The sequence below is a fragment of the Cololabis saira genome, chromosome 1 (assembly GCF_033807715.1).
Source record: "Cololabis saira isolate AMF1-May2022 chromosome 1, fColSai1.1, whole genome shotgun sequence".
NCBI classification, from domain to species: Eukaryota; Metazoa; Chordata; class Actinopteri; order Beloniformes; family Belonidae; genus Cololabis; species Cololabis saira.
In genome coordinates, this window is record NC_084587.1 from 599057 (window position 1) to 615481 (window position 16425).

Consider the following 16425-nt stretch of genomic DNA (forward strand, 5'->3'; position numbering starts at 1 on the left):
TTGTTAGTAACGTTTGTTAGTAACGTTTGTTAGTAACGTTTGTTAATAACGTTAGTAACGTTTATTAGTAACGTTTGTTAGTAACGTTTGTTAGCAACGTTTTTTGTAACGTTTGTTAGTAACGTTTGTTAGAACCCGGCTGGATAAATGCATCTGCCTCAGCGGTTATAATGATGTCATACTGATGTCATAAGGGGCGGGTCCCACTGAGGGGGCGGGGTCAGGTCTGGCCCCGCCCCTAACTCCAGCTGCCGTACCAGAACCCTGAAACCAGAACCCTGAAACCAGAACCCTGAACCAGAACCCTGAAACCAGAACCCTGAAACCCGTCGCAGTGATGTCGTTAAGACCTCATAATACCGTTAATGAGGGGGGCGGGGTCAAACAGGTGCTGACTCCGCCTCCAGAAGCCGTGAGGTTTCAAACTAAAACACTGTTTGAGTCAGATCTGAGAATCAGCAACCGCCGCGGAGCCGGCATGGGCGGCGCGGAGACGGCGCAGAGCCGGCGTGGGCGGCGCGGAGCCGGCATGGGCGGCGCGGAGCCGGCGTGGGCGGCGCGGAGCCGGCGTGGGCGGCGCGGAGCCGGCGTGGGCGGCGCGGAGCCGGCGTGGGCGGCGCGGAGCCGGCGTGGGCGGCGCGGAGCCGGCGTGGGCGGCGCTGAGACGCCGCCGAGACGGCGCAGAGACGCCGCGGAGGCGACGCGTAGACAGCGTGGGCAGCGCGGAGCCGGCGTGGGCGGGGCAGAGACGGCGTGGGCGGCGCGGAGCCGGCATGGGCGGGGCGGAGACGCCGTGGGCGGCGCGGAGCCGGCGTGGGAGGCGCAGAGCCGGCGTGGGCGGCGCGGAGCCGGCATGGGCGGCGCGGAGACGCGTGGGCGGTGCGGAGACGGCGTGGGCGGCGCGGAGACGGCGTGGGCGGCGCGGAGACGGCGCAGAGACGGCGTGGGCGGCGCGGAGGCGATGCGGAGACGGCGTGGGCGCCGTGACAACGCTCTCATCACAGCTGTCAATTTACATTCTTTGATTCAACTTTACAGGAAAAAGCTGCTGACAGACAGGAAGTAAACAGAGCTGAGCGTCTCTGATGAGAGAGGAGGACGATCACCAGGGGAGGATGGGTTCCCCCCCGAATTCTACAAAGAGTTTAAGGACTTGCTTATACCTCTTCTTATGGATGTAAATAACCTAGCATCTAAAACACAAAGCCTGCCTGATTCTTTTTCAATGGCTATAATTACAGTGATCCATAAAAGAACAAAGACCCCTTAAAATGCTCCTCTTTTCGGCCAATTTCACTCTTGAATGCGGATTTCAAGTTGATTTCTAAAGCTTTAGCAAATAGGTTGAGTAAATTCTTACCAAAATTGATAAACCTAGATCAGGTTGGTTTTATCCAGAAGTGATCCTCTGCCAGTAACATGTGTAGGTTACTTAATATTATTCATATGGCAACCTCGGGTGCTGAACCTAGTATAGCTGTCACCCTGGACGCTGAAAAGGCCTTTGATAGGCTTGAATGGGCCTATTTATTCAAGGTTCTATCTAAATTTGGATTGGGCTCTTATTTTATTATTTGGGTCAGAACGCTTTATAAGAAACCACAAGCCAAAATAATCACTAATGGACAAAAGTCCACTGCTTTCCCTTTGAGTAGATCGAGCAGACAAGGGTGTCCCTTATCCCCTGGGCTCTTTGTTATAGCTGAAGACACGGATACAAAACCTTCCAGAACCTTCCAGGACCAACACAGAACCTTCCAGGACCTTCCAGGACCAACACAGAACCTTCCAGAACCTTCCAGGACCTTCCAGAACCTCCCAGAACCTTCCAGGACCTTCCAGAACCTTCCAAGACCAACACAGAACCTTCCAGGACCAACACAGAACCTTCCAGGACCAACACAGAACCTTCCAAGACCAACACAGAACCTTCCAGGACCTTCCAGGACCAACACAGAACCTTCCAGGACCAACACAGAACCTTCCAGGACCAACACAGAACCTTCCAGGACCAACACAGAACCTTCCAAGACCAACACAGAACCTTCCAAGACCAACACAGAACCTTCCAGGACCAACACAGAACCTTCCAGGACCAACACAGAACCTTCCAGGACCAACACAGAACCTTCCAGGACCAACACAGAACCTTCCAGAACCTTCCAGGACCATCACAGAATTCCCACCTCGTTCACGGAGACCGCTGTTGGGAACACCGTTGGGAACACTGTTCCCAACCAGGAAGAGGACCAGAAACCAAACCAGGAACCGGACAAACCAAGAAGAGAGTAGACGACAACGATGGACCAACGCAGAGCTGTGATTGGTCCGTACCGATCTCTGCCCCCCCGGTTCATAATCCGGTTCAGAATCCGGTTCAGAATCTGGTTCAGAATCCGGTTCAAAATCCGGTTCAGAATCTGGTTCAGAATCTGGTTCAGAATCCGGTTCAGAATCTGGTTCAGAATCCGGTTCAGAATCCGGTTCAAAATCCGGTTCAAAATCCGGTTCAAAATCCGGTTCACAATCTGGTAAAATTCCAGCACTTTCAAGGGTCATTTTCAAAATCTTCCAGCACCTTAATCGCTGAGGTAAAATATCTACAGGAATATATAAACTCATAATTATTTTTTACGCTTTTTACCACAATTATGTTCATTGTATCGTGCTGTAAACATCTACTTATGTTTTATCTGACTGGTTTTATTTCTCCCTGTAATAACTAAACTACAGTCTGATCCCAGAGTTATAATTTCAAGCACTTAAACTAAAATTCAAGCACTTTCCAGGATCGAGGAAGGAGGATAAAGGGTAGAGATGTTTAAAAACCAAGATTCATCAGGACTAAACTGATGAACGTTGTGTTTCTGTGAAAGGAATCCGTTTATGGAACAATCTGAACAAAGAAAACAAAGAATCAAATCAAACATTACATTCAAAAGAACAATTAAAGCCAGTATGTTAAGAAATATAATGAATATGTTAGTTACGTTTGATTGCCCGGCATTTTATTTTATTTTAGTTTTTTATTTACTTAGTTGTTGTTTTTTAATTTTTTAATTTCTTTGTAAATTGATTTCTTGGGAAAAAGGAGCAGATTAAATAAGAAGTTTGTTGTTTTAATTAATCCATGAATGAAATAAAGAATAAATAAATAAATAAATAAATAAATAAAGAAATTAAATAAATAAATAAATAAATAAATAAATAAATAAATAAATAAATAAATAAATAAATAAATAAATGAATAAATGAATAAATAAAAAAAAATTAAAATACAGGACTGTCTCAGAATATTAGAATATTGTGATAAAGTCCTTTATTTTCTGTAATGCAAAAATGTCATACATTATGGATTCATTACAAATCAACTGAAATATTGCAAGCCTTTTATTATTTTAATATTACTGATCATGGTTTACAGTTTAAGAAAACTCAAATATCTTATCTCAAAAAATTAGAATATTCTGGGAATCTTAATCTTAAACTGTAAACCATGATCAGCAATATTAAAATAATAAAAGGCTTGCAATATTTCAGTTGATTTGTAATGAATCCAGAATGGATGACATTTTTGTTTTTTTAATTGCATTACAGAAAATAAAGAACTTTATCACAATATTCTAATTTTCTGAGACAGCCCTGTAAATGAATGAATGAATGAATGAATGAATGAATGAATGAATGAATGAATGAATGAATGAATGATTTCCAGCCCCCGTAGGAACCCAGAGTTATAATTTTATATAATTTCAAGCACTTAAACATAAATTCCAGCACTTCCCAGGCCTTGAAAACACAACATTGAAATTCACGCACTTTCCTCTCAAGAAAAGTTCTGTTTCAGGCGCGTGCGCGTGTTCCAGGCGCGTGCCCGTCACAGATCAACCACTTCCTTCCTCCGGACACGCAGACGCATCTAGCGCCCTAGGGTGTCAAGAAGGCGCTTTAGAAGAACAAGTTATTATCATTATTATCATTATTATCATTATTATTATTATCTGTAACCCCCGCGCACGCGCCTCGCGTGCCCGCTCCCTCCAGACCATCAGTGACCGTTTCTGTGTGCACGGCGCGCACACACACAGACACACACGCACGCGCACACTTACACGAGCGCGTGGTAGGTGAAGGCCCACGCGCGCGGCCGCTCCAGCACGTTGTACAGGTAGTTCTGCAGGCGGCGCGAGCGCGCGCTCCTGCGCCCCCCGTGCGCGCTGTAGAGCAGCGGCTTCCCCAGCAGGGACAGGCGCGCGCCCGGGGGCGCGCCCCCGACCATGGGGGGGGGCAGCAGCAGACCCTCCATCAGCAGCACCCCCCGGGGGGGCCGGGGGCCACACTCCAGGTCCCGGGTCCAGATCCCGGACCCGGGTCCTGGTCCTGGTGGTCCGGGTCCTGGTCCTGGTGGTCCAGGTCCTGGTCCGGGTCTCTGAAGTCCTGGTCCTGGTGGTCCCGGTCCCGGTCCGTCCCCGCTGCTGCTGCTGCTGCCGTGGTTCCGCGGCATCACCGGCGCGCGTGTCTCCGGCTGCGCGGAGTGGAAGTGGCTGCGCGTCTGAGCGCTCATGTCCGCCCCCCCCATCACTCCCCCCCTCCCCGACGCGCGCCTGTTGCTTCTGCAGAGGGGGGAGTCAGTCTCATGTACAGTACAGTGATCCCTCGTTTTTCGCGGGGATTACTTTCCAAAAAAGAACCCGTGATAGGTGAAATCCGTAGTAACCTTTAATTTTTTTATTTACAATTTTACAATTTTTTTTTTTTACAATTATTATACTTTCTGTTTATATTGTTCTTTCTGTTTATATTGTTCTTTCTGTTTATATTGTTCTTTCTGTTTATACATTTTATCTGTCATCTGTCATCCTACGTCACTTTTTGTAAAGATTCATATCCGGCACTTTTTAATCCTCATATTGTACATTTCTGTTTATTTCTGTTTATACATTTTATTTTATTCTATCTCTTATTTTATCTCTATATATTTGTTTGCTTTTATATTTTTATTTTTACTGTATTGCACCAATCACCACAACAAATTCCTTGTGTGTGTTAACAAACTTGGCAATAAACCCCTTTCTGATTCTGATTCTGATTCTGATTATTATTATACCCCCTAACTATTATACATTTATACATTGCTCATTTTTTATATTGCTCTTTTTTTTATTATTTAGCTATTTATTGATATTATTGATATATTTATTTCAATTTTTTTTGGATATACTTTTTTTTTTATACCTTTTCATACTTCGTGTGTATTTTGTAAAATTGTAAGAGTGTGTATGTTTGTGTGTGTGTGTGTGTGTGTGTGTGTGTGTGTGTGTGTGTGTGTGTGTGTGTGTGTGCGTGCGTGCGTGCGTGCGTGTGTGTGTGTTTGCTGCTGCACAAGTACATGTCTCCTCTGGGGGATCAATAAAGTTTATTCTATTCTAAAAAGAACCCGTGATAGGTGAAATCCGTTAATCTAATTTAATTTCCCCCAAAAAGTTGGAATGAGTTTAGGAACAGAAGAGGAGGAGGAGAGATCAGGTGACCCGGTTCTGGTTCTGGTTCTGGTTCTGGTTCCGGGAGGGTTTTCCACTCGCGGTTCCGCAGAAAAAACTGCGGAGAAAAAAAAAGACGCAACATCTGCAGAAAAACATCTGCAGAAAAACATCTGCAGAAAAACATGAGCAGCAGAGACGGAGTTCAGGTTCAGGTTTCTGGTCCCGGTCCTGGTCCTGGTCCAGGTCCAGGTTTCTGGTCCCGGTCCTGGTTCAGGTCCAGGTTTCTGGTCCCGGTCCTGGTTCTGGTTCTGCCTCAGTTCCGGGTCTGCAGCTGAAAGTGTTCTGTAGATTCAGTTGCGTCTTTATCATGAACTTCCTCCTCCTCGTTCACGCGCCGGTGCCGCGCACCCGCAGATCTGGGCCATAGACACACATATGTCTATGGTCTCGGTTTCCTGCAGGACGGCGCCCTCTAGCGGCGACCGCAGGACCGACAGACCGACAGGCCGAACTGATCAGTCTTTCTCCGTCCCAACGCGCGGCTGTTTGTGGCCGATCTGGATGTGAAAGGTTCGGGTCAGCCAGGGGGGGGATACGAACATCCCCAAACATCTCCAAACATCTCCAAAACACCTTCAAAACTCCACAAAGATCTGCAGAACAAGCCCAAACAGACCCTCAAACTTCCCTCAGGAGTTTCCAGCTCAACATTATTCTTGTCAACTCTCCAGATTAGTTTTAAAGGATCTGAAAACATTTAGATGGTTTTCAGTAAAATAACTTTTCAATCCTGTCAGAGACTTAATAGACTTAAAGAGACTAATACATAAATAAATAAATAAATAAATAAATAAATAAATAGGATCTTTGGGGTGTTTTGAGGATTTTTGAGGATGTTTGGGGATCTTTGGGGTCTGAGCTGGTCTCTGCTGGTCTCTGCTGCCCCCCTGTGGTGGCGGCAGGTACTGCACCAGTCTGGTGTAGTACCCGCCGCCACCACAGGGGGGCAGCAGAGACCAGATCAGACCAGATCAGACCAGCTCTGAATAAACGGTGGAAAAGGTTCATGTTTTTGTTGATCCCGGTTATTTTAATGGTTTTTTTTTTATTATATTTATCTTATTACCATCAGCCATCAGACGTGTAGCTGTCTTAATAAGCCAGAAATGGTAATTTGTTCTATTTTTATTTTATTGGGTTTCTAAAAATAATAATATGTACCATGTGTGTTTCTTTTGAGCAACATTGTATCCGTGTGTGTGTGTGTGTGTGTGTGTGTGTGTGTGTGTGTGTGTGTGTCCTTCAGTACTCCAGTGCTGCTGTAGGGGGCAGCAGAGCCACGCCTCCTCCTAATTGGTGCTGGGTAAATTGAGCACCTGATGAGCCGAGCTCATTCTGAACTGACTTCAGTAGCAGTTCTTGTGTTGAACAAGAGTTGCCGTAAAATAAATAAAACTACTTAACTATCCTAAAAACGTGGTAGAAGGCTTACACGGGACGTTGTTGTCTTTGTTTGTATACATTTATTTAATTTCATTGTTTGTTTAAAAATGTAAAGATTTCACTCAAGGTGTTAAAAATATATTTGTTTATGTTTGCAGTTTTTCACGTTGTCTGTGGGGAAATAAAATCCCTTCAGATGTCAGTGGAGCGTTGTCTTTATCTACCATTTTAAGAAGATTTAGGAGCAGTTACAAGACGGATGATGAAATAACGTTAAACCTGATGAGACAGGAAACAGACAAGGATGAATCTGGTGGAACTTTATTCACTTTATTAACTTTATTCACCTCAAAGACAAAGTCACATCAAACTCAGAGTTTTATTATTTAACCGTAGAAAACTGTGAAAGAGTCAGCTTGAAATCAAATCAAATTAAAGGTTCTTGAAAAACCTTAAAGATTCACAGTCAGAGTAAAACTGTGTTTATAGTTTAGATGCAGTTTATTCATTTATACAATTTAATTCAGTGTTTAAAGTTGTAAAACAGAAAAAAAGAACTGTACAGAAGTTCATCTAAACTTAAATATAAATCCCAGTAAACAGCAATAATTCATCACCTAAATATAAATGATATAGTTTGTAGGTCCGAGATCAAACGTAACAAACAAAGACACATTTATGATCAAGAATCTCAAACTTTCAGCAGAAAAACATCAGAAAGTTCAAATTCTCCTCATTTACTCGATTTCTCAGCTTATTAAACCAAAGTTTTTCACTTTCTGAAGAAGGCCGTTAGTGTTTAAAGGTCCAGCGTCTGGTTCTGGTTCTGATCTCAAGGTTCTGATCTGAAGGTTCTGATCTGAAGGTTCTGGTTCTGAAGGTTCTGGTTCTGAAGGTTCTGATCCGGCTGATAAAGTCCAGTGTAAAAAAAGTTTAGAGTCGTGAAAACGATTAGAACCGTCCGTGAAAACGTCTAGATCAGGGGTCGGCAACCCGACATGTTTTAGATCCATATTGGACCAAAAACACAAAAACAAATATGTCTGGAGCCTCAAAACATGAAAAGTCTTGTATCAGAATTAGATTGAAGAAACACATGCTGCATGTTTCTATATTAGTCAGAACTGGGGGAGATTTATTTATTCATTATGCACTTCGAGAAAAAAGTCGAAATTTCGAGAAAAAAGTTGAAATGTTGAAAAAAAAAGTCAAACTTTTGAGAAAAAAAGTTGAAATGTCGAGAGTAAAAGGCAAGGAAAAAGGAAGAAAAAAAGGGAAAAAAGAAGAAAAAGGAAAAAAAGGAATGAAAGAAAAAAGAAGAAAAAAAGGAATAAAAGAAAAAAAGGAAAAAAAAGGTCAAACATTTTTGAAGAAGCTCCAGGAGCCACTAGGGCGGCTTTAACCCTAACCCTGATCTAGAACCGTCCGGCTGCAGTTCCCCCTCCGGCCAGGGGGGGGCAGCACATTTCAAGACGCGTCAGCGGCCTTCATGACGGGACGAAGTTAGAAATTCACCTAAATCAACCGGCGACGCCCCGGAACAACCAGAACAACCGGAACAACCGGCGACGCCCCGGAAGCTCTCCTGTCGTCCGCTAGCTAGCTAGCTGTCGTGTCTCACGTGGACGTGTCAATAGTCAAGTCAATAGTCAATAGTCAACAAGTTTTTCAGCCGAACTGTATCGCGGCTCGTTGGCCGTCCGTGTGACGTGTTTGAACAAACCGAGCCGCGCGGCGTCGCATTCCAGCGTCCCGTCTGGGTTAGGTGAATGTCGTAAAACTAGCCGCTACTCGTTAGCCCTGGCGTTAGCTTCCGTCCGGTTACAGCTGACGCTAATACGAGCTTCGTGCAGCATTTTTTATGTACTTTCGGAGCAGCGGATGCGTCGCAGGCTACACATTCGTAGGCAATTCGTAATTCGTAGGTTCCCTTAAAATATATAAAGAATAAATATAATCTACGTGTTTACTGCATTTGTTTATCCGGAAAACATTCACAATAACCGTCATCAGAATATTTAATGATTGAAATGATTGTTCCCTAAAGTGTGATTGTGTTTTATCTCTGACTCCTCCCACCTGTGTCCTGTAGGTTTAACAACGAATGCTAACAATGCTAACAACGCTACGACGTGAAACTTAAAGTAAAAGAGGCACATCCGTGATTCCGAGGTCTCGTCTCGTAAATGGTCCGAACCTTCGGGAGAATCGGTTCTGTAAACGAGGACTGGTGGTTCTGGCCCAGACGAACCGGACGACCCGGACGACGGCGGGTACGGGGGCCGGTTCTGTCCTGGAGAAAACACTCCAGCTGGTTCTGTCCCCGTCCCGGGTCGCGGGTCAAATAGTTACCGGTGTAAACTGTGTACGAGCGAGGAACCGGTCCCAACGAGGAACCGGTTGGTCTAGAACCTCTGACCTCCGACCTTTACAGCGTAGAAAGGTCAAAGGAAACGGTTCGGTCCTCAGGAAGGCGTTTGGTCACGTCACTGGCCGCATGAACGTTTAGAGGCGGCAGGTACCGGCGTGGCAGCAACTGCGTCACGGCGTCATGGCAAACGGCGTCACAGCAACGGCGTGGCGGCAACAGCGTCGTGGTAACGCCGTCGCGGCAACAGGGTCGTGGCAACGGCGTCGTGGTAACGGCGTCGTGGTAACGCCGTCGCGGCAACGGCGTCGCGGCAACGGCGTCGCGGCAACGGCGTCGCGGCAACGGCGTCGCGGCAACGGCGTCGCGGCAACGGCTTCGTGGTAACGGCGTCACGGCAACGGCGTCGTGGTAACGGCGTCGTCATGGTAACGGCATCACGGCAACGGCGTCACGGCAACGGCATCGCGGCGACGCCGTCGCGGCGACGCCGTCGCGGCGACATGGCCGTCATGGCAACAGCAAAGTGGCAACGGCGTCGTGGCAACAGCAAAGTGGCAACGGCGTCGTGGCAACGGCGTCGTGGCAACGGCGTCGTGGCAACGGCGTCGTGGTAACGCCGTCGCGGCAACGGCTTCGTGGTAACGGCGTCGCGGCAACGGCGTCGTGGTAACGGCGTCGTCATGGTAACGGCATCATGGCAACGGCGTCGCGGCGACGCCGTCGTGGCGACGGCGTCACGGCGTCGTGGCGACGGCGTCACGGCGTCGTGGCGACGGCGTCACGGCGTCGTGGCGACGGCGTCACGGCGTCGCGGCGACATGGCCGTCATGGCAACAGCAAAGTGGCAACGGCGTCGTGGCAACGGCGTCGTGGCAACGGCGTCGTGGCAACGGCGTCGGCAACGGCATCGTGGTAACGGCGTCGTGGTAACAGCGTCACGGCAACGGCGTCACGGCAACGGCGTCGCGGCAACGGCGTCGCGGTAACGGCGTCGCGGCAACGGCTTCGTGGTAACGGCGTCGCGGCAACGGCGTCGTGGTAACGGCGTCGTCATGGTAACGGCATCATGGCAACGGCGTCACGGCAACGGCGTCACGGCAACGGCGTCGCGGCAACGGCTTCGTGGTAACGGCGTCGCGGCAACGGCGTCGTGGTAACGGCGTCGTCATGGTAACGGCATCATGGCAACGGCGTCACGGCAACGGCGTCGCGGCAACGGCGTCGCGGCGACGCCGTCGTGGCGACGCCGTCGTGGCGACGCGGCGACATGGCCGTCATGGCAACAGCAAAGTGGCAACGGCGTCGTGGTAACGGCGTCGTGGTAACGGCGTCGCGCCAACGGCTTCGTGGTAACGGCGTCGCGGCAACGGCGTCGTGGTAACGGCGTCGTCATGGTAACGGCATCATGGCAACGGCGTCACGGCAACGGCGTCGCGGCGACACGGCGTCGTGGCGACGGCGTCACGGCGTCGTGGCGACGGCGTCACGGCGTCGCGGCGACATGGCCGTCATGGCAACAGCAAAGTGGCAACGGCGTCGTGGCAACGGCGTCGTGGCAACGGCGTCGTGGCAACGGCGTCGTGGCAACGGCGTCGTGGCAACGGCATCGTGGTAACAGCGTCACGGCAACGGCGTCGCGGCAACGGCGTCGCGGCAACGGCGTCGCGGCAACGGCGTCGCGGCAACGGCGTCGCGGCAACGGCGTCGCGGCAACGGCGTCGCGGCAACGGCGTCGGCTCTGCGTTGGTTTAACGCGGGACCATAATTCAGGCGGCGGACGCTTCACCTGCAGATTTACCGCACCGGCGCTCACGTTGGCAGAGTCTGAAATATCCAGGAAGGACAAACGAGACGTGGCAGCTGAAGTTTGACCCGACTCCCCCGGTTCCGTCAGAGCAGTTTGGGCCGGGCCGGGTTGAGCCGGATGGAGGAGTAGGCCCCGATGTGGGTGATGAGGTTTGGCTCCACGCTGTGGGCCCGCTCCCCGGGAACCTCCCGCGCCATCCGGTACAGCACCATGTCCTTGGCGTTGCCCTTGAGGCAGACGGAGCCGTCCAAGTAGCGGGCGGCCCGGGCCGAGGCGTTGCCGGGGAACAGCATGGCCGGCGTGCAGCACTCGGTGGCCGGCGACACGGCGTACAGCTGCGGCGACACCCGCCGCGCCTCCAGCAGGTAGTGCCGGCCCAGCAGCTCCGCCGCCGCCATGAAGTAGAGCGTGAAGAAGAGGAGGTGTCCGGCCGACGGGCCGGAGGACGACGAGGACGAGGAGCAGGGGCCCGGGTTCCAGAGCGGCAGCGCTAGCACCGCGGCGGTGGAGCACACCACGCCCAGGCCCACCCACTCCAGCAGCCTGTATGGCTCCGGGTTCCAGTAGCGCTGCAGCCGCTCGGGGTGGTACAGCTTGACGTAGAGCGTCCGCAGGGCGAAGCGGCGCGACAGCAGGTCCTTCACCACGGCGAAGAAGTCGTGGCGCGGCAACGCGTCGTCCTCCAGCACCACCACGTTCCGCGGCCGCGCCAGCTCCCAACCGCGCCGCAGGCAGAACACGTAGTCCCGCTTCTCCCGCTCGAAGGTGTTGACGCGCTCGCGGGCGGCGGCGCGCCGGTCGCGGGCGGACCGCCGGATCACAGTGAAGTGTCGCTCCAGCAGACGGGCGTCCTGGTTCTCCAGGGGACCGCTCTCCACGTCGCACAGCAGCACCTCGGCGCAGCGACGCCGCCCGCCGTCGCCGTCATCGCAGCTGCTCAGGAGGGAACTCAGCCGCCGCATCACCTGCAGCAGGGAGTGGAGATAGATATATGGGTCAATGACGTGACACCTATATTTTCTTTTCAATTCAAAAAAGGTTTAAATGGATAAAAAAATACCAGATATATGACTGACATATAACTGTCCCACATATGGACTCACTTGAATTTTACAAAAAAATACTAGTTATTTGGGATTTTGTTGTTGTTTTAAGCGTCAAAATGTCATGTGGTGCGACCGTCCGACCAGGACTCTGGTTTGAAAACTTTTTTTGAAATCACTCTAAATGTTTTTAAATCAATCTTCTTCTATCTGGCATGATCCCCCCCCTGCAGCTACACCTCCACCATCCCCCCCCTCCCCCCCCACTGCCCACCTTTTCACACCTCACCTCAGCCAACCCCCCCCACCTCTAGTCTACCCCCCTCCCCCCACCCAAGACCCTGCCTGCACTGAAGATCTCTGTGGAAGACGTGTGCCGGCTGTTCAAAAGGCAGAAGATCAGGAAGGCTCCAGGCCCGGACGGCGTGTCGCCCTCCTGCCTGAGAGCCTGCGCCGAGCAGCTGCTCCCACCTTCACACGGATCTTCAACCGGTCCCTGGAGCTGTGTGAGGTGCCCTCATGCTTCAAACGCTCCACCATCATCCCAGTCCCCAAGAAACCCACCATCACAGGTCTAAATGACTACAGACCCGTCGCCCTGACGTCTGTGGTCATGAAGACCTTTGAGCGACTGGTGTTGAGCCACCTGAAGGACACCACAGGCTCCCTGCTCGACCCCCTGCAGTTTGCCTACCGGGCAAACAGGTCGGTGGATGACGCAGTCAACATCGGACTGCATTACATCCTGCGTCATCTCGACACCTCAGGGACTTATGCAAGGATCCTGTTTGTAGACTTCAGCTCGGCGTTCAACACGATCGCACCCGCAATCCTCCACCAGAAGCTCACCCAGCTCACCGTGCCTGCCCCCACCTGTCAGTGGATTACCAGCTTCCTGAGTGACAGGAGGCAGCAGGTGAGGCTGGGGAGCATCACATCCAGCACCCGCACCATCAGCACTGGCCCCTCCAGGGGTGCGTCCTCTCACCACTGCTCTTCTCCCTCTACACGAACGACTGCACCTCAGGGGACTCTTCTGTGAAGCTCCTGAAGTACGCGGACGACACCACCATCATCGGCCTGATCCGGGAAGGTGACGAGTCCGCGTACAGACGGGAGGTGGATCAGCTGGTCCACTGGTGCGGTCGGAACCACCTGGAACTGAACCCGCTCAAGACTGTGGAGTTGACAGTGGACTTCAGGTAAAACCCACTGCCACTCCTCCCCCTCACCATCCTCAACAGCACCGTCTCCTCCACAGACTCCTTCAAGTTCCTGGGGTCCACCATCTCCCGGGATCTGAAGTGGACCACCCACATCAACTCCGTCAGGAAGAAGCTCAGCAGAGGTTGTACTTCCTGCGGCAGCTCAGGAAGTTCAACCTGCCACAGCAGCTGCTGATCACGTTCTACTCTGCCATCATACAGTCTGTTCTCTGCTCCTCCATCACTGTCTGGTTTGCATCAGCCACCAAACTAGACAGGCACAGACTGCAACGGACCATCAGGACTGCAGAGAGGATAGTTGGGACTAACCTCCCATCTATCGACGACCTGTACCGGTCCAGGACCAGGAAACGGGCAGGTCGAATCTCTGCAGACCCCTCACACCCGGGACACCGCCTGTTCCAACTCCTCCCCTCTGGACGGCGCTACAGATCACTGTACGCCAAAACCTCCAGACACAAAGACAGTTTCTTCCCGCAAGCGGTTGCTCTGATGAACTCCCACAAATAATAAGTCTCAGAGTAACCAAACACGTGCAATAAAAATCATCCAGCACCCTCTTTAATAATCATGTCTGCCTCACTCTGCTGCACCTCTCACTGTTGTACTTCCTTTTGTATAATTTTTTGTATTTTTTGTAAAATTTGTCTGTTAAAATTGTATATAGGTTATACTTATACTTATTCTTATTTTTATTCAGAACTATCCTTCTTTTATCACTACCTCAAACTGCTGCCCCTTAAAATGTTAAAATGTTTATATGTATATAGTAATACCACATTTGTTTATTGTTTATTTGTTTATTGTTTATTTTTTATTTTTTTACTACCAAAGAGCGAAATAACCGAATCAAATTCCTTGTTGGACAATGTTCGAACCTGGCCAATAAAGCTGATTCTGATTCTGATTCTGATTCTGATTTCCGAACTGTTTTAAAGTGTGTAAGATTTATACACATTTATATTTATATTTCCATCATAATATACAAACAAAGTTTGACTAATGTCCATTTTATGAAATATCATGTGGCGCGACCATTAAAATAACAATTTTTGTACAATACTGAAAACTTGTTAAGGAAATTAATTTATTTTAATATGAATCATGGTTATTTTTAAGGCTAGTGCCAATTCATCTTGACAAAAAACTGACCTGTTGAAAATCCTTATTCGTCATTGACCCATATATATATAAATAAAAGTGCAGGATATGTAAAAAGAATAAAAATAAAATATATATACACATTCAGACGTCAACTCCGTCAGACGTCAACCCCGTCAGAGTAAAGTAAAGTAAAAAGAATAAGAAGAAAATCACCTGCAGCAGGTAGTGGGAGTCTCGGCCCTCGCGGCGCCGGGCCGTCACCACGGTGACCAGCAGCTCGGGGTTCTGGGCCACGTGGCTGAAGGCGGGCGAGGCGGGGCTAGCAGGGCTAGCAGGGCTAGCGGCGGGGCTAGCGGTGGGCCGGTCCCGCCAGAACCGCAGCGCCTCCTGGCCGCGCTCCACGCTCTGCCGCAGCACGTCCTCGCTCATGGAGTCCAGGTACACGGAGCGCAGGAAGTAGTAGGAGTACAGCAGGCGGTGGCAGCACAGCGGCAGCACCACCAGGAAGGTGAGGGCCACCAGGGCCAGCGGCTGGGCCAGGGCGGGCCACCGCGCCAGGGGGCCGGGCCACCGCGCCAGGGGGCACCGCAGGGACTGGCCCAGGTACGACCTCCATCGGGGCATCGGTGACGGAGGGACGAGGAATCAGTCAAGACCCAGGCTGCATCCAAACTCCTCACTTCCTCCCTAATGAGCAGCAAAAACAGTATGAGATTTTTTAGTGCACTCTGATTATTGCTCAGGGTTATTATTATTATTTATTATTTATTCTTCCGTATAAACTTCGGCGCGTAACTAGTCCCGCAGCTAGAAATGTGCGCCCTAATCGGGAATCGAGTGGTATGACTTTTATTAACGATTGGTACGCACATTTTCGCGCAACGTGCGAAAACGTGCGCTTTTGGCTCCATCCGGAACGCATTGGGAGAACTTTGGGGCCTCACCACTCGCACACCGTTACTCGAAAAATTCTGAACCGATTTAGAAAGTTGTAGGCCCCGAATTTAACTACAGTCCTGTGAATTTTCAGAGCGATCGCAGAAATTGTTTTCGCACATTTCCAAATTTCCAAACTAATGGGGAGATTTTCCCATGTATGTGTGTGGTGCGGAATGTCACACTGTGGATGGGAGGAGGTAAAAAAAAAAATTCACCTTTTTTCTGAGTCACCTAACTTTCTCATACCTGCACGTAGAAATGTCATTCAAACTTCAAAAACGGAGGAAAACTTCTCTTCTCTCAAAACCCCAAGTAGATTTTTCTTAAGATGTAAACTTTTCAAAATATGAGCACACAAGTGAGGACTGGAAATCACTTTTTTGTCAAATCTAGAGTGCGGGTGTCGGTTGCTAGAGTGGCAGAAACAGTAAAAAAAATAACCTGAAGTTTTATTTGTAACTCGAGCTCACGGCCAAACCGTAAAAATGAGACAAATAATTTTTGGTCAGAATGTAGACATAGGTGTTGGGATTCATAAAATGTGACTTTGACAGGCGGGGTATGCACAAAATTTAAACGGGGGGGGGGGGCTAGAGCGCCGCCAGTACCTGTCTAAGTCCCCATTGGCTGTAATGTAATCAAGTTTTCTTCAAAAGAATCTCACTCTGTCTACGCACTGAGCTTACTCACTCATTTTAAGGAATATCTGAATAAAATTGAGATCAGATGTCAGAATCTGCCGGGTTCTGTGTCTCTCACGATGTTTTCGTTTTTCTGCTACGAGCTACGGTTTTATCACAAATCAGAGTGATTTGAGACCTTGTCTGAAGCCAAAATCTGGGTTTTTCTCACAGCCAAACCGGAAGGTTCTGAAGTCGAGGTTCTTGTTGCCGGGGCAACCAGAGCTCAGCTGCTGACTCATTCAGCCAGAACTGGTCACATGACTCAGTCAGTACAGACTTCATATACTTTGACCTGGAAAATGGAGACGCCTCAAAGTATTCTGTGA

General features: G+C 49.6%; 2 protein-coding genes across 2 annotated transcripts in view; both read right to left on the minus strand.

The window, feature by feature from the left end:
• The window catches only part of LOC133446136 (potassium voltage-gated channel subfamily KQT member 5-like), a 47478-nt gene extending 42960 nt beyond the window's left edge, over nucleotides 1-4518 (minus strand). Inside the window, exon 1 of the mRNA XM_061724012.1 lies at nucleotides 4113-4518. Within this exon, the coding sequence (XP_061579996.1) occupies nucleotides 4113-4504 (392 nt within the window). The 5' untranslated portion in view covers nucleotides 4505-4518. The remainder of the gene's footprint in view (nucleotides 1-4112) is intronic.
• A 6523-nt stretch (nucleotides 4519-11041) lies between these two features.
• On the minus strand, nucleotides 11042-15062 carry pgap4 (post-GPI attachment to proteins GalNAc transferase 4; the record flags this gene model as incomplete). Its single annotated transcript, XM_061728485.1, has 2 exons — nucleotides 11042-12069; nucleotides 14691-15062. Coding segments are annotated over 2 exons (1254 nt in total), but the record flags the coding sequence as incomplete, so codon positions are not given.
• Between the last annotated feature and the right edge of the window lie 1363 nt (nucleotides 15063-16425).